The 22,709-nt window shown below is 44.7% G+C and overlaps 1 protein-coding gene across 24 annotated transcripts in view; it reads right to left on the bottom strand.

Annotated features, from left to right (window-relative positions):
- The window catches only part of TCF7L2 (transcription factor 7-like 2 (T-cell specific, HMG-box)), a 228,163-nt gene that overhangs the window by 136,272 nt on the left and 69,182 nt on the right, over positions 1–22,709 (bottom strand). For 23 of the 24 annotated variants that reach the window (XM_006831352.1, XM_006831367.1, XM_006831362.1 and 20 more), the window contains one exon: positions 1,343–1,444. The exons of the other annotated variant lie outside the window; for it this stretch is intronic. In XM_006831352.1, coding sequence (XP_006831415.1) covers positions 1,343–1,444 — 102 coding nt within the window. The remainder of the gene's footprint in view (positions 1–1,342; positions 1,445–22,709) is intronic. 24 annotated transcript variants of the gene reach the window in all.

Raw genomic sequence — 22,709 nt, 5'->3', positions numbered from 1 at the left:
CTGCAAAGTCATTTGAACTACAAGGTCGGTGGTTCAAGCTCACCAGTTTCTCCTTGGAAACCCTGTACAGGGTCGCTATGAGTCGGAATCGACTCGACAGCACTTAATAATATATATACATTCACACACTGTCTCTCATGTGTGTTAGTATATATAAACAACATTAAATCAATATTCACATAAGAGGTTATACATATATAAATATATATACACACAGAGAGACACTCATATATTCATGTGTGTATATATAAACATAAATTAATATTCACATAAGAGGCATAATTCATTAAATAATACATACCAAATTATAGAGAGCTACAAAATAAGGAGGTAGTTAGCCTGAAATTTGACACAATGTGTCTTAAGATTTGTCTACTTAAAATTATTTTGCAATCTTTAAATATTACATGAAAAAGAGGCAAAATATATTACCAGATAACATTTTTGTTAAACTTACATTAAAAATACATGAATTGCTTCATGTTTTGCCTTATTTTACCTCCTGACATGGAGTCATTAGAAAAAAAATGCCTCCCATTAATTAGTTCTCAAGTGTGTATAAACACATAGAAGACAATCATCTAGCGCTATCTTCTCAAGAGGCTGATTTATAAATTTCACTTTCTGAGCCCACCAAATCCTAAGAAAGTCCATTAAAAATATATGTAGACACCCACTTTGTGTTGTTGTCTCTTAATACTAAAAACAAATGTTGCCTCAATCAGACTCACATGCTTTCAAAGCCATGAATATAAAAATTAAATTTAATATAAGCCTTTCCAAGTTCATTTCTACTTTAGGTTTAGAGTTAATCAGCTCAGATTCCTGCCCCCCCCTTCAAAAAACAATTCTAATATTATTACTATAGAATGTTGTTTTCAAATAAATATGATAAAAACAAGGGGAGGGGGTTAGCATTTTAGCACTTCAAATCTAGGGCCTCCTTTGAGAGTTTCTGATTCCCTCTGCTAAATGACTTTTTTAGGAAAAGTTTCCGGTTTTGTTTTTTTTAATGGCTTTGATGCCATTTCTAGTTTCCCCCCAAGCCATGGTGATTGGTGTCCCTTCAGCTGGCCTCCATAATACTAGATTCAGCTCACAGAGAAAAGGGTGGAGGGGAGGTTCAGAAAATGTCAGGGGAGGTTACAATCTCTAAAGTCCAGAAGCAGAAAAAGAAGACCTTATAGACATAAAACAGAACCATAGAACGTTTCCCCACCCCCCAAAAAAAACCTGTTTTAAGACAGACAAACTGACAAGCAAGGTCTGTTATCACCAAAGAGCTTTTTCTTCACCTCCCACCCCCAGTAAAGGCAGCAACTATCTTTGTGATGTTACTTACAACAATGTGTGCTGGTGATGGGGACCGGGCATCCTTGAGGGCTTGTCTACTCTGGAGGCCTCCTGCTTGAACATCAAGTAGAGGCCATTTCATCTGGAGATACTGGATGGAGGAAACAAAATAAAAAGGGAAAACAATGAATTTAGAAAAGTAATACAAAATAGCTAGAACAAGAGGTAACAGTTTTTGTGTGTCAAAGAATAAAACACTTAAAAGGTATAAATAATTAAAAATCAAGCAAGCACGCAAACAAACAAACAAAAAAATCAAGAAATGTCAACAGGTTCTTCCTAGGACTTCATGTTCAATGTGTGAGCATCCACGGCGAATATCAATACTCTTTGCATTCAAGCTAAAGAGTAACTTTTGATCAAATTATTTCATGACTACTCCCTCATGGACTGGAGCAGGGCTAAGGTAAGGAGACAGGAAGAAGGGAGGAATCACAGACTATTTCTACAAAGAAAGCAAACCGGACTCTCCCACTAGCAGCAACTTTGAAGAGCATCAGTCCTGAATCTGCTCTCTCAGCAAAGTGCTGACCTTCATCTTTAAAATGTCATCATCCTTCACTTTCAAGAAGGCTCAGTACATCCTTTACCTAGCAGAAGTTACTTGAAGTGAGGTAAAGACTGAATTTCTCATCCCACCCTGTTATGAAGTGAATTGTATGCCACTAAAATATGTGACAAGGACCTCTACTAGCGTAGTGGGTTACAGGTCAGGCTGCTAACCTCAAGGTCAGCAGTTCGAAACTACCAGCCATTGCACGGGAGAAAGATGAGGCTTTCTGCCCCCATAAAAGGTAAACTATGAGTCAGAACCGACTCCACGGCATACCACCACCATCAAAATGTGTGACAACTTGGTCAGATCATGATTCCCTGTCCTGTGTGACTGTCCTCCGTTTAGTGATATGCTGTAATGTCTAATTTCTATAAGTTAATGAAGCAGGCTGGGTCACTGTGGGGTATATATCTTGAGTCACAGCCTTGCCAGAGGGCACACCCTACCTTTAATTACACCTGGCTTGAGTCACACATTTTATCTTACAAGAGAAAAGGGCAGAGAAGGGAACAGCCAGGAGAGGAAGCTCATGCTCACCAAGTCAGAAGAGCTGGGAGCAAAGCAAGTACTTTGGACTTGGGGTCCCTGCACTCCCCGACCCGGGTGGATCTACAAGGAGCAGTAGACCACAGATACTGAAGGGAGACACGGCCCTTCTTCCAGAGCTAGTGCCTGGAATTCCAACTTCCAGCCTCTTAAACTCAGAATAAATTCCTGCTTTTTAAAGCCATCAAGCCATCTACTGGTAGTATTTCTGTTATAGCAACCGTAGAGATCTAAGACGCAGCCAAAAGCCTATAAAACAGGAATCTTTTTTCAGTAAAAGATACACATACAAGGCACAATACAATTTACACACTTATCTCAATAACTCTCTGTACTAGAAATATTCACAAATATACACACAGAGAAAATCATGAATAGGGTTGCTATGAGTCGGTACCAATGGTACTGACTAGACAGCACTTAACAACAACAACAAACCAATTATATGTATCCCACCCTTCTTTGGGGTTGTAAATGAAGACATGGGCAAAAAAGAAAGTGATACGTCAGCTTCTAGAGGAACCTGAACACTGATGGATCCGACTCCCCATTTCACAGAACAGGAAAACTGAAGTGAAATGGCTTGTCCAGTCACCAAGGTATCTAACACATAGTAGCTACTCTCAATCATATGATTCTGGTTGGTGATATCAGCATCAGTTTTGTAGGATATCTTCAGGCAATCAAACAAAATTTGGATATATACTAAGGTTTTAATAAGAACATCAATACCAGCCTTTGTATTTCTAAAGGTCAATTGATAAATGCATCAGCTGATGCTTAGAGAGTATAAAGGGAACCTGCTTGATCTATTCAGAGACTCAAAATAAAACAGATGACTCATTTCAATATTAATTCCATGGGAAATCTTATTCAATGCACATCAATAAAATTTGCTTTATGCACCGCTGTCTTGCTAAGCGCAATGCAGAAAAAACATGTCTGCCCTCAGGGAGTTTACTCACCCATCAGCGAGAGAACCAACTGACACACAGAGGCACCTCAAGACACAAGTGGTGATGCTGCGAAGCTTCCACAGATACACCATGCCCAGGGAAGGTCAAGAAAGAAGACAGCATTTCTGCAGAAAGGGGTCTTGGGATGCCCACAAAGGATACAACTTGATATATAAGGGGAATCTCAACAGAAAGGAGAAGGACTTGAAAGGACACTCCAGAAAGAAGGAAGAGTTTGAAGAAAGCCCTTGGGAGACAGAAAAGGCCAGTCATCCACCAGCCCATCCACCGGATTCCTACAAGATACAAACACTTCTAGCAAATTAAAACCAAACATGGTCATACTTAAAGCTGGAAGCTCTTTGCTCACAACCCACCTACCAATACGCTCAAACAGTTCTTCAATCTAGATGGTGTAGTGAAGTGCCAGGCTGCTAACTAAAAGGTGGGAGACTTGAATTCACCTGCACTGGAGCAAAGACCTGATGAACACCATCCATAGAGATTATAGCCCAGTACCAGTAACGAACATTGTCATCCAGGATTCTAAACAAGAATCCTGGTCAAAGGGAGAAAATGAACAAAATGTCAAATTCTCATGAAATCTACACTTACTTTCTGGAGCCATGAGGGTTGGATGAACCCCTGAAACTATTGCCCAAAAATACCCCTGAAGTTTACTGAATATCAAACAATGTTAAGTACTGTCGAGTCAGTGGCAACTCACAGCAACCCTGTATAGGATTTCTGAGGAGCAGCTGGTAGGCTTGAACCACTGACCCCTGTGCTTTATCTTACAGTGCCACAGTAGGCCACCACATAAAAGGTTGTTGTTAAGTGCCATCGAGTAGGTTTCCAAGGAGCAGCTGGTGAATTTGAAGCACCTACCTTGTGGCTCAAATTGACCTTGTGGTCCAGTACCTTCTCCTACACCACTACATCAAGTATATACCTTCTACAACGTCACAACTTTTACCTGGAAGCCTCCTTCAGTGAAGAGATCTAGTGGTCTTGCCCCAAGGTACTTTGTACCTTATAGCAAACCCCTTGGCCTGTCCGGACCTCCCAGTGTTTCATCAATATACTAACGAGACTGGCCTACTCTGATTTGGAGGGGAGAGGCAAAGGGCTATCCCACCGACTGAAGGACCTTTAGGATTTCAGGCCCCTAGAAAGAAAATACTGACACCTCTCAGTCATCATAACAACCAAGCCATTTCAAAACATCAACTTTGGAGTAGTGTTGTCTGGGGCTGAAAATCACTGAAGCAAATGTTTCCAAGGTCTCCCTCCGCCCTGTTAACACAAGCAAAAGGGCAATGGGAATCTATTCTGCCCTGTTCTCCCCGCCCCATCTCAATTTCGTCGCAGCCCCACAGGGCACATAAATAAATACATGGGCTGTGCTGGTCAAAACCACTCCATAGAATCATTTCCTAGAGGCTGACCAAAATGGAAATCCACCAACACTCACTTCTTCATCCCACGGAAACCCGAGTACAGGAGTGCAAAGCTGAGTCGCTGAACATCTCCACCTCACCTTACCTAAGTGCAGGGTGGTGAGTCTCTGATCAGTGGACCCATTTTTATCTCTGGCCATCTGCAAACTTGATTTCACTGCATCCTAACATCAGCTCTAAAGAGTTTGGAAGTTTTGACTTTGCTTCAAGTGAACGGCCCCACCCACAACTATCATTACCATAATGCAATATTAACGTGGAAACTTAAAATTGTTATATAAAAGCTTCATTGTGTGCCATACCCAATCTCTGCAGGCTACCTGCCCCACATATTTTTATGAGCCTACATTTCAGCGCTCCGAGTCTACAATACACATAATTTTCAATGATGTTAGGGCAACCCAGAATCACTGCCTATATATAACATTACTGGTTGAAGGAAATGAGACTCGGCCCCACTGTCCAGAGAGGGTAACGGAATCCAGCTGGTGATAGAAGACAGTCTGTCCCACGGACTTGTGGAGACTCCTCAAGTAACTGTCCCAACTGCTTCTTCCCAGTGTAACTTGATCCCACACAGCTACACCCCGTGAACCTTGCGCCTTAACTGGCATGATGGCTCAGACGGTTCTTTAGGAGGAAAGAGGGATAAATATTATGTTGGGGTTTTGTTAAAGGACATAATTAACCTCCTCCAAAAGAGATGGGTTTCCCAGGTCCCTTCATCTCCTGCCATTGGTCCTTATGACTCGGGAAAATACATAAATAAAGGGGAGAAAAGGGAAATTGGGTACTATTACAGCCTAGAGGAAAACCTTTTTCTTCCTGGAGGCACGATGCAGCAGGAAATTCTATTCTGTTGGATCTTCAAGGAAGTCCAGAAAGAGGGGGCATCTCAGATTTACGAAAGGGCTGGAACACCACACCAGATTTTCCCAACTCTTCAACTTTGGTTTTACATCCTCTGGCCTTTTTTCTCCACCCCCACCCACCAGGAGGAGAGAGGGGGGTTCCCACCATCCCACTATAAAAACAACACTGGGTTCTGGCTCTCTGCTTCTCTGACTGCTCAACATGGAAATTATGAATTGCCTACAAAAACATGAAACTTTTCAACAAATTGCAATCAAATGGGGCTGTGGGAATTGCTGCCTTGAAAACTGTTGAAATGGATTCTGCTCCAAAAATAAGGCCATTTTGGCTTAAGTATTTCATCCTTTGTTTAATAATAATGTTCTGATCATGATCCATTAGGGTTTTCCCCCCAAATCGTATTTTACGATGTCTCAGAGAGCTTAACTTAAGCTCTGGACCTTTAGGCAAAGTTCCGAAATCTGTGCAACCTCATTGGCCTAAAAGGAATCAGAGGAGTTTTTTTAAAGGCTGTTAAATTGTCAGCAAGAAGAAAACAGTAAATATTTCTAATTTCACCTCTCCCCATAGAAAAGGGAAAAGAAAGGCACGCTGGAGGGTCCTTCCAAATAAGAAGGCATCTATAGAATCCAGCTTCCTCAACCAAAACACCAAAACCAAACCCGCAGCAGTCAAGTTCATTCCAACTCTTAGAGACCCTCTCGGACAGAGCAGAACGGCCTCACATGGTTTGTAAATCTGTAATCTCTACATAGGATCAACATTCAACCACAAGCTTGGTTTAAACCGCAAGGTCGGCTCCTCAGAAATCCTATGCAAGGGCGTTATGAATCAGAACCGCCTCAATGGCACTTTCACAGCAACACAACCACAATCCTTAAAGAAGCAGATTGTCACATCTTTTTTCCCCAGAATGGCTGGTGGGTTCAAACCACCAATCTTCTGGTTTTCAGCAGTGTTCTTCAACTGCACCACCAGGCCTCCTTCACTCCTGCATCAATCAGCTAGGACTTACTTCAAAAAAATCATCCTTATTCTACCATCAGTTACAAAGATGGCAATTTGGGACTGGCCAGAGAATCTGCCTCTAAGGACTGCTGAGGGCTCTGTAAAAATTTATTTTCTAAACAAACAAAAGTACTGAAAGTCGATGGCGGTGATAACAAAGCTGCCAGGAAGCTCCACATCTTGATAAAAAGGCCAGCGTAGCTTCCCAGCACGTCTTTTCATTAACTCCGTTCAACTGACGGAGGGGCAAATGGGGCTCATCCCTTTATCTGTCCAGGGCCAGAGTTGGTGCACTTTTCCTGCAAAGCACCAGAGAGTAAATATCATGGACTTTGCAGACCATACCAGCTCTGCTACAGGTAAAAGGGAGCCACACGCAACAGATGAACATGACTGTGTTCCAATAAAACTTTATTTCTGGACGCTGAAATTGGAAATACATGTAATTTTCACTTGTCAGGAAAGCTTCTCATTTTCCTTTTTTGCAGCCATTCAGAGATATAAAAAAATCACCATATGAAAGGGTGCATGAGTGGTAGTTTGTCACTCCCTGGGTTGGACAATGAATGAATGCGTGAAAAAGGCCTTCACAATCACATCAGTCAGGAGCCCCTCCCTCTGCCAGGACCCATGTCCAGACAGACACACAAGATTACGTAGGACAGCACATTTGGTAGCCCAAAACAACAGCTTGATGTGAATCGTCACTGGCAGCCTTGAGTTTCAAGAGGAAGAAATTAGCTGGACAAGAATCTGAGCCCTTCAGCCATGACTCTCCGTCACAAGGTTGAGCCAGCAGACCACAAACTCACCAAAATAACTACCCCTCCTTTCCAAAATGGAAGTTTTAAAACCCCAGGGTAATTTTGACTGGAAAAGGTTCCCAGGTTCAGAAGTTCTCACACACTTCCCAGGAGACCTTGGTGATGTCTCACCAGTCACCAAGTCGCCACAAAAGAGCACCAAGCAGACAGAAACGCTACTGCGGGCACTGCAGCACCACCAACATGGCTAACGAAGCCCACAGTCATGCCAACTGTGCCAGCATTGATGGCGGGCATCAGCTACGACTCAAAGCAGAAAGCTGCATTCAGATGGGATGGTGGGGGGTACTGTGTTGCCTGAACAGATGTTCAGGGAGATGAAACTGGTCTTTTCTGAAAGACCAGGTCCTGTTTAACAGGAAGGCTACCAGTCAGGAAAGGGGTGCTTTGAAAGCTTTGAAAGCCCTGCTCACCTGTCTGGTCGATATGTTCCCAGACTCTTAGTTTACCAAAATGCAATCCTTAAATCTACTCAAGACCAATGAACAAGCAACCAACACCCACCCACCCAACAAACAATAAACTCAAGCTACTTAAGTGGAAGCAATCATTCTACAAGAATTTAAACTAGTTGGATACCACTCTCGAGATATATTACTTCAACTGAATTCATCAGAGCTCAAAGTTATATATTTTGTGCTCTGAGAAAATGAAAAATGACAGTCTTCTGCCCTAAACACCCTAAACCCAGGGCTCATGGCATCCAAGCTCATTCATTCTTCCTCCCACCTCTCCAAAAAGCGTAATCATGGACCATTCATGCCAACTCTTACTACAGATGTGCAACAGAGGAGGAGAGAGCGAAGAGCGCGACTTTCACACCATTGAATACAAAAGGCAAGGCCACTGGAGGCACTGATGACAAGAGGAAATACCAGAAAAACTCAGTGAGAAAATAAGCACAGCTTTATTAAACCCAGCAACAGACATACACATCTCCAGGCGAGCTCATCCTTCTGAGATACCCTTATAAGATACACCACACACACACACACACACACACACACACACACACACACTTGTGCAAGGGGAGACCTGAACTACACTTTCTAAATCGACTTCTTTCTGATAAACAGAAGATGAAAACTTCAGCCCATCCTCTAAAAACAAGCCAATTTACCCAGAAGGTAAGAGTAATCCGAAAGTATCCAAATCTGTGACAATATTAAATCATAAAGATACCAGCAGTTTTCCAAAAGCAAGCACTGATCAAACAGATCCCTACACTCAGACTCCGTGAGACCATTTCAACAGGCATCTCATCACTGCAAAATCTGCTCAACAGATTTCCCTGAAGATGCAGAATGTATAAGAGATCTGGCTGTTTTGTCCTAGGCCAAAGTATATTCTGAGGCTTTGGTGTGGCGCTGTGGGCTAATGCACTGACTGCAAGGTCGGTTTAAACCCCAAGGTTGGCGTTTCACCAAACTTACCAGCTGATTCTCAGAAACCCTACACAGGGTCACTATGGGTCAGAACCAACTTGATGGCACTTAACAACAAAGTACATTCTAGGAATTGTTTCGTTTGAAAAATCCATAAAGAACCTGAGAGGTTTGCCCTTTTGTCTATAAAGCATGCCTTAGGGAAAAGAAATTCAGAAATGTGTGATTTCTAGTTGTCAGAATTTAGTACAAGTTAGTATTACTGTTACCTGGGCAAAGAAAACTATGGTCCTCAAAAGGCTGGGTGGAGACAAATAACACCATGGAAAATATTCAGTGAGAGGATGCTGTTAAGGGAGTCCAGTTCTGACTTACAGCAACCCTGTGTAGGGTTTCTGAGAAGTGGCTGGTGAGTTTGAACAGCCAACCTTGCGATTCAAACCGACCTAGCAGTCCAGTGTTTAGCCTACAGAGTCACACCACGACTCCTCACTTCTTGTTAAGTGCCATCGAGTTAATTCTGACTCACAGAGATTCTATATAGGGTTTCCGAGGAGCGGCTGGCAGTCCAGTGCTTATCCCACAGCACCACCCCAAGACTCCCAGTGAGATGTTAGGGCTGCCTTTTATTGATTGTTTTGTTGAAACCAAACAACATAAAGACTTGGAAGTGGTTCCACGAAAGTCACTATCTCTTTTCCCAACATGAAAGTGTGAGTGGGGAAGGAGAACCGCTATCCACACACCGGAACAAAACACTATTTTTAATAGTTGAGTTTCTCTTTAACTATGGACCAGTTAGTATAAAAGTTTTAACTGAAATCTTTATACTTAACCTTTTTCTTCCAAATCTTAACATTCTAACAGGATCTAATAGTCTCACTTACCATTTACAAACTGTTTTAGAGAACATGGTGCGGATGGGTGGTGCACACGGTTAACTCACTCAGGTGCTAACTAAGTTCAAAGGTTGGAGGGGTTCAGGGTCATGCAGAGGCACTTCAGAAGAAAGGTCTGGCAATCTATTTTTGGAAAACATCCATTGCAAACCCTCTGGAGCACAGTTCTACTCTGACATACACTGGGGGGGGGGGGGGGGGGGGGGGGTTGTCACCCTGAGTCAGAATGAACTCCAAGGCAATTGTTTTTCCCGAGTTCCTAACTAACTTCACAATAACCCTGAGACAAGTGGGCAGAAAGTTACTCACAGCATTTTACCAATCCTAAAGGCAATAATAATGCAAGACACAGCTAGTCTGTGGTCACAGGGCCAGTCTAGAGTCAAGTCACAAGCCCCCTGACCACCAGTGTGTCTCCACACCATCCCATCTCACCTTCTCTCTCTCTCTCTCTCTCTCTCTCTCCCCTGGGTTTCTTATCAACTGCTAGGCATCCTGGCCTGAAGGCCAAACACGGGTTATTGTCTCAAAGTACATGGATAAGGGACTGTCTCAGGAAGTCCCCCAAGGTAATACATGATCCTTATCCAGCACCTGTTGTCTCTCTCGCCATGTCTCTCCAGGTAGCTAGGTAAACATTCAGTTATTTTCCTCCAAGGAGTTTTCTACAGGGATAGTCAAGGAAAACAAAACAAAGAGGCAAATAACAAGACTCCAATAGCCAGAGTTTAGGCTTCACTGTTTTCTTTACCCCATCAACCATCCAACAGCCTGGCCCCTCAGCTGTTTTTGCATTTGCCAGGTCACTGGTTTTGCGGGGAAGCTATGGTAGAGAGACTCCCCGAAGCACACCACGGATAGAATTTCTCCAGGTCCTTCCTCTCACACCCAGCTGGCCTCCTTACCCCGGACCCTGGCCTTACTTCTACTCCCCTCAAAGAGGCCCTCTTAGAATTCTGACTCTGGGCTCGTCAGGGAGTCCGGAAACTAGTTGTCCGTTTTGCCACCAACTGGAAGAATCCCTTCACTTCTTCAGTGGACAAGACCCTTCCTTTCCTCTGAATCTAAGTCCATCACAGGAAACTGGGGGCACCGTCTAAAACTCCCGTTCTCCTCGAAGACGTGAGTTCCGGCAACATTTAAACCAAGCATGTGTTCTGTGTCTGGTGTAGACTAGATGTTCTGAGGTCTCATCAATGGCCGAGTGGGTCAGTAAGCTCGTAGGACAAGGACTGGCACAAAGGGAACATGAAAGCGCACTGTACACATAATCAGAGTTTGATTAATGAGGATGCCCTGGCCTGCAGATCCCCTACCTACAGGAGGAATTCACTCCCAGCCCACTCCGGACCTACGAAATCAAAATACCTGGCAGTGGGGACCCAGGGGCCTATATGACTTTAGACATCCGGTGATGGTGGTGATCAGTCATTGGCATGAACTATAATCACTAACCTGTTGCCGTTGAATCTACTCCAATACACAGTGACCCTGAAGGACAGGGTAGACCGGCCCATGGAGTTTGTTTCCTAGGCAGATTGCCTGGTCTTTCTCCCGCGGAACAGCAGCTGCTGCATTAGCACCTCCAACCTTGCAGTTAGCAGCCAAGTGTTTAACCAGTGCACCACCATGAGTGTGTTCACTAAAAGTGCTAGTGAGTGCCAATGAGAAAGACACCGTGTATTTGCAGATTCCATCTCCCTTCTCAAAGGCTCCTTCACATCTCTAAATTGATTGTCACTGCCTCCTTATCTAAGGAGTTCTGGTGGTGTCGTAGATTACACCACATTGGGATGCTAACCAAAAGGTCAGCAGTTCTAATCCACCAGCTACCAGTGGACAAAAGATAAGGCTTTCTGTTCCCGTAAAGATTTGCCGTCTCGGAAACCCTATGCAGGGTAACTGTGAGTTGGAATCTAGATAGATAGATAGATAGATAGATAGATAGATAGATAGATAGATAGATAGACAGATAGATAGACAGATAGATATAGAGACAGATATAGAGATAGATATGTAGATATATCTGTATCTATAAGGAGCTCTGGTAGCGTAGTGGTTACGAATCGGGCTGCGAACCGCAAGGTCAGCGGTTCGAAACTACCAGCCGCTCCGCGGGAGAAAGATGAGGCTTTCTACTCCCGTAAGGATTTACACTCTTAGAAACCCTGTACAGGGTCGCTATGGGTCGGAACCGACTCGACGGCACTTAACAACAACAACATCTATATCTATATATATGTTAAGGGCCATCAAGTCGGTTCCGACCCATAGCGACCCTGTATAGGGTTTCCAAGGAGCAGCTAGTGAGCTTGAACCACAGACCTTGCAGTTCAAATGGCTTTGCAGTCTGTGTCTTTGTCTGTCTGTCTGTCTCTCTCTATATATACATACATATGCTGTGGAATTGATTCCAACTTATGGCGACCCTGTACAGGGTTTCCAAGGCTGCAAATCTTTACAAGAGCAGAAAGCCTCATCTTTCTCCCACAGAACAGCTGATAGTTTCGAACTGCTGATCCTGAGTTTAGCATGCTGCACAGGAACTTTTTAAAGTATTGAAGAGCAGAGATGTCAGCTTGAGGACTAAGGTGCGCCTGACCCAGGCCATGGTGTTTTCAATAGCCTCATATGGATGCGAAAGCTGGACAGTGAATAAGGAAGATCATAGAAGAATTGATGCCTTTGAGTTGTGGTGTTGGAGGAGAATACTGAAAGTGCCATGGACTGCCAAAAGAACCAATAGATCTGTTTTGGAAGAAGTGCAGCCAGAGTGCTCCTTGGAGGCCAGGACGGCTAAGCTTCATCTCTCATACTTTGGACACATTGTCCGTAGGAAACAGTCGCTGGAGAAGGAAGTCATGCTGGGTAAGGTGGAGGGTCAGAGAAAAAGGGGAAGACCCCTAACGATATGGATTGGCCAGGTGGCATCATTGATGGACTCAAGTGTGGCAGCGGTAGTGAGGTTGGCCCAGGATCGGACATTGGACATTGTTTCGTTCTGCTGTGCATGGGGTCACTATGAGTCAGTTCCAACTCGATGGCACCTGACAACAACAACAATATCTTCAGGCCAGAAGTCTTTCCCTAGCACCCTAGTGAACCTTTCCATCACTACTGGTGAATATTCAAAAGAGAGGGAACACAGTAGGGACAATGGGCAGACCTTGTCCAAGCACAGGACAGGAGAGCGATCTCCTGATCGCAGGCGTAGCCATCTCTAGGGGTTCTGGGGTGGCACTATAGGATAAGTATTGAACAGGTAAGCATACAGTCAGTGGTTCAAACCCACCAGCTGTTTCTCAGAAACCTGATGCAGGGTCACTGTGAGTCAGAACCAACTCGACAGCACTTAACAACAGTCATCTCTAAGTCTACAAGCAGCTCCAAGAGTGAGTCTCCCTCCCCATATTCCCAATAGGCTCTAGATTCCAAGCAAATGTTCACTCTGCCCCACATTTCCAAGTCCCGGAGTCAGAGGTCACAGGCAGGAAGCCCGCTCATCTTGCTCAAGCAGGTCCCCGAATCTCCAGGTTCCATAAAGAACAGGATGCACTCCCCCAACTAGGGACTAACAAATAATGAATGCCTCCATGCACTTGTGGGGGCTTCGCATCCGGAGACTGACCAGAGACGACCAAGCTTTAGGCACAAAAAAGTTTACAACTTTCATTTCCAAATCAACCTTGTCATCGCCACCTTTATTATTACTGTTTCTTATAAAAAGCCCAAGAGCAGCCTTATTAATTGGAATGTTTTAGTGACCGCCTACCTCTCTACAGCATGCCGAGGAGAACAGAGGCATCTGCAGACTAGGGAAATAAGCTGGAAGGCAGGGGCAGCACAGAGGATGAGGGTGGGCTCAGTAGATCTGGAACATTCTAGAATATGAATGCAACATCCCACTTGTACTGTGTCCCATTCATTTAAGATACAAAGAAAAGGGAGGAAGACAACACACATTTACATATACATCCACATCCATACCATTACCTCCAAAGCCAGCCTTGCCCTTTTCAGAGACAAGCAATTTCCCAGTGTGATTTTGATTAGTGTTGGATCATGGGAAAGGATGATGACAAAGGCAGGAAACTCCAAGACTTCCTAAAATATGGGAAGAACAGTGTGTAGCCCGGAGTTAAAAGTGCTGATGGAGAAAGATGGAAGAGAGAGGTGTGTACGAACTGCTCAAGACAAATGGCTTAAAACAAACTAGAGCAGAGTAACAGAGTGGACAGAATCCTATCTCCTTCTGTCTGGTCTCCACTTTCCTATGACCTGAAACAGTCACCATTCTCTCTGGACCTCAGTTTTTCCATCTAAAAAGTGGGCATGAAATCATTTACCTCTCCAAGACTCCCAACTGACTTCCTCAGCATCTATTAGATGCTGAAGCATATATCACACAAATTGAGTCAAGGTAAATATTTATACAAGCTCAAGATAGTGAAGTTCCCTTCTCCACCTGGCACAGGAGACTTAAAAGTTAGACACGATAGAGTGACCATGCATACTGCTAGCGATATAGCCACGAGATGACCTCTAATAGACACACAGTCAGCAAGTAACCTGAAGGGTGATTTTAAATGTATGAATCATCAAATTGCAGAAAATATGAAAAATCAAGAAGTTCAGAAATTCCTTCCTTTCTCCACTGCTGGAAGCTCTCAAGGCCTGGGTTTTTGTTTTGTGTTTTTCCTGATTTGGTTCTTCCCTCTTCATTCCACATTCCCCACCTACCCACCCCACTATGACAAAAGACAATGCGGAAGAAAGGCTTGGCTACCCAAAAATGAAGAATCAATGTGCTTTCGTCCACATGCAGAGGACCCAAATGCAAAACAGATGCCAAACTCACACCATCAACCGTCACCTGAAACAGTGAAAACCCGCGCTGCATTTTCTCTGGCTTTGTTTCCCCTTGTCACATTTTACTTTAAAGAAGCCAGCTGCTTCAGCTGGGTCACCTTGTCCGAATTTTTATTGTTCAGTTTGTGCTGTAGCAGGCATGTGGAGATGCTTCGTAACGTGACACCCAGGAAGCTGGAAGGTCAGCAGCGCCTGTGGTTCATTTTGCTTGGGGAGGCACCAACCCCCAACAAAAAAGGCCACGGTGAAGATTTGCGTGCGGCTGACCTTCTGAAGGCCCCTAGACACCCTGCTACATAGTCTTGCTGCCTCAGCCAGAAGCGGCCTGCCACTCAAGTATCATCTTGCTGAAACAAATTACTCCTAACCCAGGATTATGGCTCTTTCCAAATCCCTCCTAGAGAGCAAGGAAATAAACATTCTCTCCCAGGACTCAGCCCCAGTTGTTTGCCCCGTTGGTAATCCTTGTCTCTATTTCTTCTCCTACAAGCCTTCATCTGGGAGGTCTGCTAGACCATCCCAGCCCACTTTCCTTTCAGACAGAAGATGAATGTCTCAATGTCTCCATTAGGCACAGTAAAAGATGAAGGCAGGCTTTCTGTCCACAGACGCATCACACAATGGTTCCCTTTGCCCACACACTTCTCTCGTCTGACTGCAGACTCCACGGGTCTAATCCTAGTCTCTCAAGGAAGTCCACACCCCAAATTCTTCCCAGTTCCAGAGGGACTTCTTGCTTGGAGGGGGGATGGCAAAGTCAGGATGAGGACCAGTCAGGTCACAACAAAAAGACACACTGTGCAAACTGCAGACCTCCACAGAGAAGCGAAGCTGCCCAAGGGGGTGGGCTTAATGGGGGTGGGGGTGGGAGAAGGAGGAAGCTCTAGAAAGAAGAAACAAAACAGCAGACTGCAGGCAGGAGAAACTTGTGCCCCAGAACCCCGCCTGTAGTTTCCTTTATTAAACTACCCCGAGATATTTCAAGCACAATAATCTCATTTGAGGAAGGAAATACAGTTTGTCCACTTCCAAAGTCCACCCCCCCAAAGTTGGAATATTTCAGGCCCTTCAAAATAGAGGGCTGTTTTGTTTTGTTTTCTTCTAATTGTATACATAGATGGGCCAGTATATGCTAAGTAACAAAGACACAACAATGGATGCACTAATCCAAGTGGGTGATTTGGGCTGATAAAGATCTTGGTGTTGTGTTAAGTATATACTTTCTCCCTGGAAAGAGAATGGTTGGTTGTTCACACAACTCTGACACATTACCAGACTTGGAGAGAGGCTTTCTGAAATAACCAGACACTGAAAAGACACAAGTGCCCCCATCAAAAATCCAGAGACCAAAGCAAAGCCCTGTTTCCAAAACAGAAGAGAGAAAAGCGAAATAACCTTAGTTGAAGAAATGGAATTAGTCAAGACAACACCTTCTGAAGCAAGCACCATTTTGATTTTCTCATTTGCAACCTGAGTTGACCATCCTCCCTTCTTGCCGGGGCCACGATGCCACACGCTAAACCACCAGCTCTTTCTCCACGCTTGTGGTTTTAGTCTTGGAAAGAACTTGGCTTGGGAAGGAGCAAAAATGATCTGAAGCTAACCACTTCACTCATTAGTGTCTTCTGGACAGGCAAAATCAATTCCAACAGCATTGAGTTTGGTTATTCCCTCCCCCGGAGGTCTGCACTATTAATAGGAAAAAAAAAGTTTCCCAAGCTTCCGTTTATTTGTAATCCCAACCAGCCTTGACCACGGAACCTGGTCACCTCCATGTCCAGGGTTCCCAGGGATTTGGGAGATGGGCTGTGGAAAGATGCAGCAAGAAGGCCCAACACAAAGGCAGTGAGATGAGTGTGTTCAAAGAGGGCTGGACACTGACTACAGAGGGTTGGGCCCTGAGAGAAAGGACACATCTGACTCAGTTGCCTCTTCCATCCTGTATAAATCCCAAAGGACAGCAATTGGTGTCTAGTCTGCTTACAGGAGGTCCCAGAGCTGACTAGTGACAAATAAAACCTCACCAATTAAGTCCGAGGTGGTACAGCACACCTGGTTAACAGCGCAGGCTCCAGGGTGAGAATGCCTGGGTTCAAATCCCAGACCGGAGGCTTGGGAGTTCTTAGACAAATGGCTCTGCGCCTCCAAGTCCTCGTTTTAAACTGAGGACAATAATAAAAGTGCCTTCCAACTCACAGTGACTCTGGAAGTCAGAGTAGAGTTTCCAAGGTTGTCGATCTCTTAATGAAAATAGACACCCACAGCTTTCTTTGGTGGAGTGGCCGGTGGGTTCAACTAACTGTATGTGCAGTAGTACTTCACCACCAAGACTCTTGAGGCTAATAACAGGGGAATCCTAATAGTGCCTCCCTCATCGCTGTAGGATCAGCACTGGACTTCGACCCATAAGGTCAGCAGTTCAAACCCACCAGCTGCTCCTCAGAATCCCGATACAGGGTCATTAGGAGTCGAAACCAACTCAATGGTACTTAACAACATAGTATGTACATAAATATATCCCCTACAGACCAGGCCCAATGACATAACACAGGAGACCATGGGAGCGTTATGTTCACAGGGCAAGCTATCTCATTGCAAAGAGCAAAAATGAAGAAAAGTGAAATCCCTGGGTGTGGTAAACACCCAGTAAGCTGATGCTTAACAACATCAGCTCCTAACTAAATGGGTAACAGGTTTGAGTCCATTAATGAGATCAGACCCTAACCAAATGGCTAGAGTCCAAGGTACCTGAGCACAAAGGCCTGGCCATCTCCTGAAAACTCTAAGGAGCACAGCAGTGCTCTGAAACTCATGAAACTGAGGGCAGATCACGGTGGTGTTACTTCCTGTGAGTACAAACGCATTCAGGCCCACACCTGATTAACGGATAACAACCTGCCAGTGGAAAGGTAAAATGCGTTCTTACAGCTATTTTAAATACATCCCTCTTCTTCTCCTATGTTTCCTGGAATGGGGTTTTGCCATGAAGATTCAACTTCAGATGTCCAAACTTTTCCAGAGTCCTAAATGAGAGGAAGCCAATTTAATGAGGTCTCACTGCTGTTGAGAATAACACGTGAAGCCAAATCCTTGCTTAGGTACAGGTGAGTAGACAGACACTCATCCCAACCAAGAGGTCTTCTGGACTTCAGCCAGCTGGCTCCACAGACAGGCCCACAGCACACATTGAGTCCTACGCCGTCACCACCAGGGAGGGAAAACCCATTAATTCAGCAAGTTCTTCTGAGTGCCAGTTCATGCTCCACCTTTCATGCCACTGTGCCCAGGAAGAACCTCAGGAACCCTGTTCTTGCCTCCAAAATATCCCCTGCTCCTTTTTCTTTGGACCACTGATCCCTACTGGGTTAATGGGACCAACTCCTGTGAGGATTCAAAACTGCAAGCTCAGTGTCCTGGGCACCAGTCCTAAGGTCAGGATCCAGACATGGCTCCTTCCATCCCCTACCTCCATCCCCAGCCCCATTCAAACCCAGCTTCTGCCGAGTACCTCACGCATGTCAAAAGCTGACAGCAAAGAGTTGGGATTTTTAAGAGACGAGACCATAGCGAACCTAAAAGCAAGCTGCACACGGGCAAATGAGTTCATCTTTCTAGGCATTGGTTTCCCCATCTGTAGAATGGGAATGTAAACAAACAGCCCTCTCTAAATTCTTATAAGGATTAAATGCTTGGCACGATGCCTGGCATATGGCAAGTGCTCAGTAAATGCTAGCTATTATATTATTAGCTAGCTATTACATTGTTATTAACATAATCAGTATCATAGACGAAAACCCCTTGAGATACTGCAAGGATTCTAAACCATCCAAAAAAGCAAATCTCCAAACATATGTCTTAAAGCATGCTTACAAGGGACATGAACACTTCAGGTAAATAAATCAAAGTGACCAAGAGCATTACTGGTTCACCTGCATTGCATCTCTCTTCGGTCCACAGCACCACCCAAATCTCCAATCAATCATTCCCCAGCCTCCTGGTTAAGTGCAATTTGTCTGTTACCACACCTGGTCTCCTCCCAAGTACTCTCACACGTTAGCTGCAGGCCTAGTTTGCTAAGCTATCACACCTCTCTCCTCCAAATGGCCCTCAAACTAAATAAAATATTTCTTAAGTACTTACGCCCCTGAGGAATTCTCACTCTGGCCCCTTCATGCTCTGCAACAAGTCCACACACCCTGGATGAAGACACGTGGAGCCACACTGGCCCGGGGACCAGGGGCTTTGCAATGCTTGTGAGGTTAAAACAGTAGCAGTTCTTCCAAGGCTACTAAGAAACCACATGAAACTATCAGCCAAAAAGCTTTTGCAATGTGCACAACAGAAAATTAAAATGAAAACGCACAAGAATAAAGAACCTGTCACATTTCTCCTAGGCTGTCTTGATGTTTAGGGGTTGTTTTTGGTTTGGTTTGGTTTTTTGGTGTTTTTTTTCTCATCTTCCTTAAAAGAAGCTAGTAAGATTTAAAACTCGTTCAGAACATTGCCGAATGAAAGAGTAGACATCAAAAGGGCAACTTTTACCTAAGGACAAAGTTGAGAAGGGGTGGGAAGAGGAGTTGAATGGAAATAGGACTTACAGGGAGGAAGCGGGATGGATCACTGTTGTTGCATGGAGGGGATTGTAATCATTGAGATAAAACAAAGTGTAAAATTTGTGGAGTGTAAAAACTGATGATTTTTCTGGACACCTTCACTCAATTCACAACACTTTTTAATTTTTTTTTTTTTTTTTAAGTATGGGGGGGAGGGAGAAAGAATGGAGAGACAGTTGGAAATGAGAAATTCAAAGAAATCCCTGGTGCTCCTGGCTTACCATCACATGACAGAAAAACAAGGTTCAGCAAATTGTGCACCCTGTTTAGGGAGCGCTGCCAGCCTCTGGGTCAGCCCAAAGGCCAGCATGGGTTTCCTTTGCACTGACCATGTTCTCTGGGAACAGTTAAGCATTAGTCCAGCCTCCAACTGAGCATGTGAGATATGATGATGTTCAGGATACACACGTGTGGGCTGTTAAGTTTTAAGTATGGTCTCAAGAGTGAGGAGTCGGACCAGTTCTGCTGTTTGAAACCAAGGTCACCACCTGCTTCCTGAACGACCTTGGGCTCAGATGACGTAACCACTCTGCGCCTCACTTTCCTCTTCCGTGAAGTAGGGGTAACACACAATTCTTTCTTCAGAGCTACTGCCAAACTGTGATTGTAGGTAAGTTTTCAGTGCTACCTACCATGTGGTAAGTATTCAAAGTATCAGCTCTTGACCATTGTTCTTAAGTTGATAATTTGTTACATTTAAAGACTTTGGTAACAGTATCAGGGACGCTTGAGTGGAGCTGTGGGTTAATGCACCAGACTGCAAAGTCCTTTGAACTGCAAGGTTGGCGGTTCCAGCTCACCAGCTGCTCCTCGGAACCCTATACAGGGTTGCTACGGGTCGGACTCAACTCGAGGGCATTTGACAACAAATAACAATCCAATAATGCAGTTTGTCATCAGAAATGTATTTTCTAGGAAAAGGGGCAGAAATATAAAGGCAAATGGGTTAAGCAGAACCAAAGAAACCAGTAAGTAGCCGCAGCAGATAATATTTGAGATCTTAGTGGTTTACTGTTGGGCTGCTAACCACAGTCAGAGCAGTTCGAATCTACCAGCCAGCTGGCCAATCACCTGGTGAAACATAAAGCTTTCCACTCTTGTAAACATTTGCAGTCTCAGAAAACCCTAAACAGGGTCACTATGAATCTGAACCAATTTGACGGCACACCAACCCCCTCACTGTGGAGAGTGGGGCTTCGGCTACATCTTTTACCCATTTTTCATATGAATTACAGGAGACTGAGCTGGGAAAACCAAGGCAAGCAGCCCTAAGTCACAAGATCTGCAGGTGACAGTTACCAGGACACACAGCATCCTCTTCTCGCTCACTGCTATGTGCCAAGCATGAATGGATTCTTTAAGCCTCATTTGACATTCGACAAATATTTATTGACGCCAGCTCTTTGCTGGGTAGTATATACCGGGTGCTAGAAAAATATCAGAAAGCACTGACGTTGGGTGAAAAATCTCGGTTCTGCAGGGTCGTAGTGGGCAGGCATTACGTCACTCTGACTCAATTACCTGCTTCATAGGGTAACTCACCTCACCCACACATAGGTGGATACCAAGATTCCAGAAGACTATGTTTAGCGTGCTGGCAGTTTCTGGCAGAGCCTCAGATTCAGGCAACGTTGGCTCCTTCCTTCTACCCCCATCTCCCAAAATAAGTTCTGGTTAATAAATCTATAAAATAAAGATAATCCTATTCTCTCTTTCAGAGGACTGTGGTTTTGAACTAAGTGAGGTAAGCGACTGGAGAAGTATTTGAGCTATAAAATAGCATCACAACAAGAGTTGCTCACCCTACCTCTACAGCCAGTTGCCTTACAGCCAGCCACACTGCGAACTTGCTATTTGCTTTGTCTCAACAAAGCTCACTCCCACTAGGAGGGGGTGGGATGATGAGAGATTGGGGGACACACAAAAGGTGGTGTGCAGTATGCTTACATTTCCAGGCAGGGAAAGATAACCATATTTGGGTGGGGAGGTGCCCCTCACCTGCCTCTCCCATCAGCATGGAGATTACTACTGTGCCTTCCAACCCCCTCCCATCAATCAAAGACACATTCTCAAGCCCCCACCTGGCATGTTCTGGGTGCCAGGGACCCTAAGGTAAACAGTAAGGTAGCATCGCTGCCCCTCACTGACCTCCTCACCTTCCAGCCGGAAGATTCGTTAATTAAGACACCACAATACACATACTAATTTCTAAATAGCTCACCCTGGGGCCACAGCGCTTCCCAGTATTTTAAGAGGTTTCCATCTTCTCTCCACCTATTATTCCTGCTTCTAAAGAAGGGCAAAGGTGACATTTCAGACCATCACTAACAAAGAAGGCAGCAGAAGGGTCCTGGGTGGTCAAGTCTTTAACATCCCATAAACCTGCCTGCCTCCGATGTCATCTACAGCTAAAGCACCAGACAAATAAGCCATGGTTTACTTTTCGTCAAGGGGCAGGTGTTAAGTCTCGCTGAAATCCACAATGGGGGGGATGAGGGGGGAAAGATAGGTTGCCCACGTGACCACACACATACCTAAAAAATCAATGTTTCCCAAACGCGGGTCTACTTACCATTTTAAAGACAAAGCAAAACAAACTAACTCTAACAATGCTTTCCTGGGAGGATATCAGATCATAGACTGGGTGTATTTCTCTCTAGTTTCTAACACATTATTTTCAAAATCCCAAAGCAACTTTTTTTTTTTTTTAAGTAAATCAGTTTTTGTTTAGTTTTTTTGGTTTGTAGTAAACTATCAAATGGTCTTAACTATGTAGGATGTAAAAGATGCAGGGGATAGCCATGCTGTTGACATTTTAGAGTTGGCTGCAAAAATTGGAGGGGTCAACTCTGCTAAGTGGGGTGCGGCCCTGGAATGCAGGAGGTGTGGTAGTCTGGGGCACACCCTCTAATTCTCACCACTGCCCTCCCTAACAGGACATGCTAACACACCCTTCATAGCTCCCTTCCGGAGCCTTCCTGGGTCCCTCCAGCTCCTCCCCCTGCCCAGGACCGCAGGACCAAAATCGCCTTTACCGGTCCAAAGTGCACAGGAATCGGCTCCGCATGGGACAGACACCTGGCAGATACCAGACTCAATGAGAAGTCTGGTAAATGGCCACCAGCAAAGGGACCAGGATAAAGCCCGGTAGGGGTGCTCCTCTCTGCCACCTCTTCCAGCCATCCCACTGCCAGCAAGAAGCAACCGAAGACCACCCTTCACTGAACATCTAAGCGTCTGCCAAGCCTAAAGGACAGGTATGGGGTTTTGGTACCGTGTAGAGTAACCACTGCAAACCCAAGGAAGGAGCTCTGGTAGCGTAATGGTTACGAGTCAGGCTGCTAACCTCAAGGTCAGCAGTTCAAAA

This window comes from Chrysochloris asiatica, unplaced genomic scaffold (genome assembly GCF_000296735.1).
Source record: "Chrysochloris asiatica unplaced genomic scaffold, ChrAsi1.0 scaffold00003, whole genome shotgun sequence".
NCBI lineage: Eukaryota > Metazoa > Chordata > Mammalia > Afrosoricida > Chrysochloridae > Chrysochloris > Chrysochloris asiatica.
This window is presented reverse-complemented; position numbering and strand designations above follow the sequence as displayed.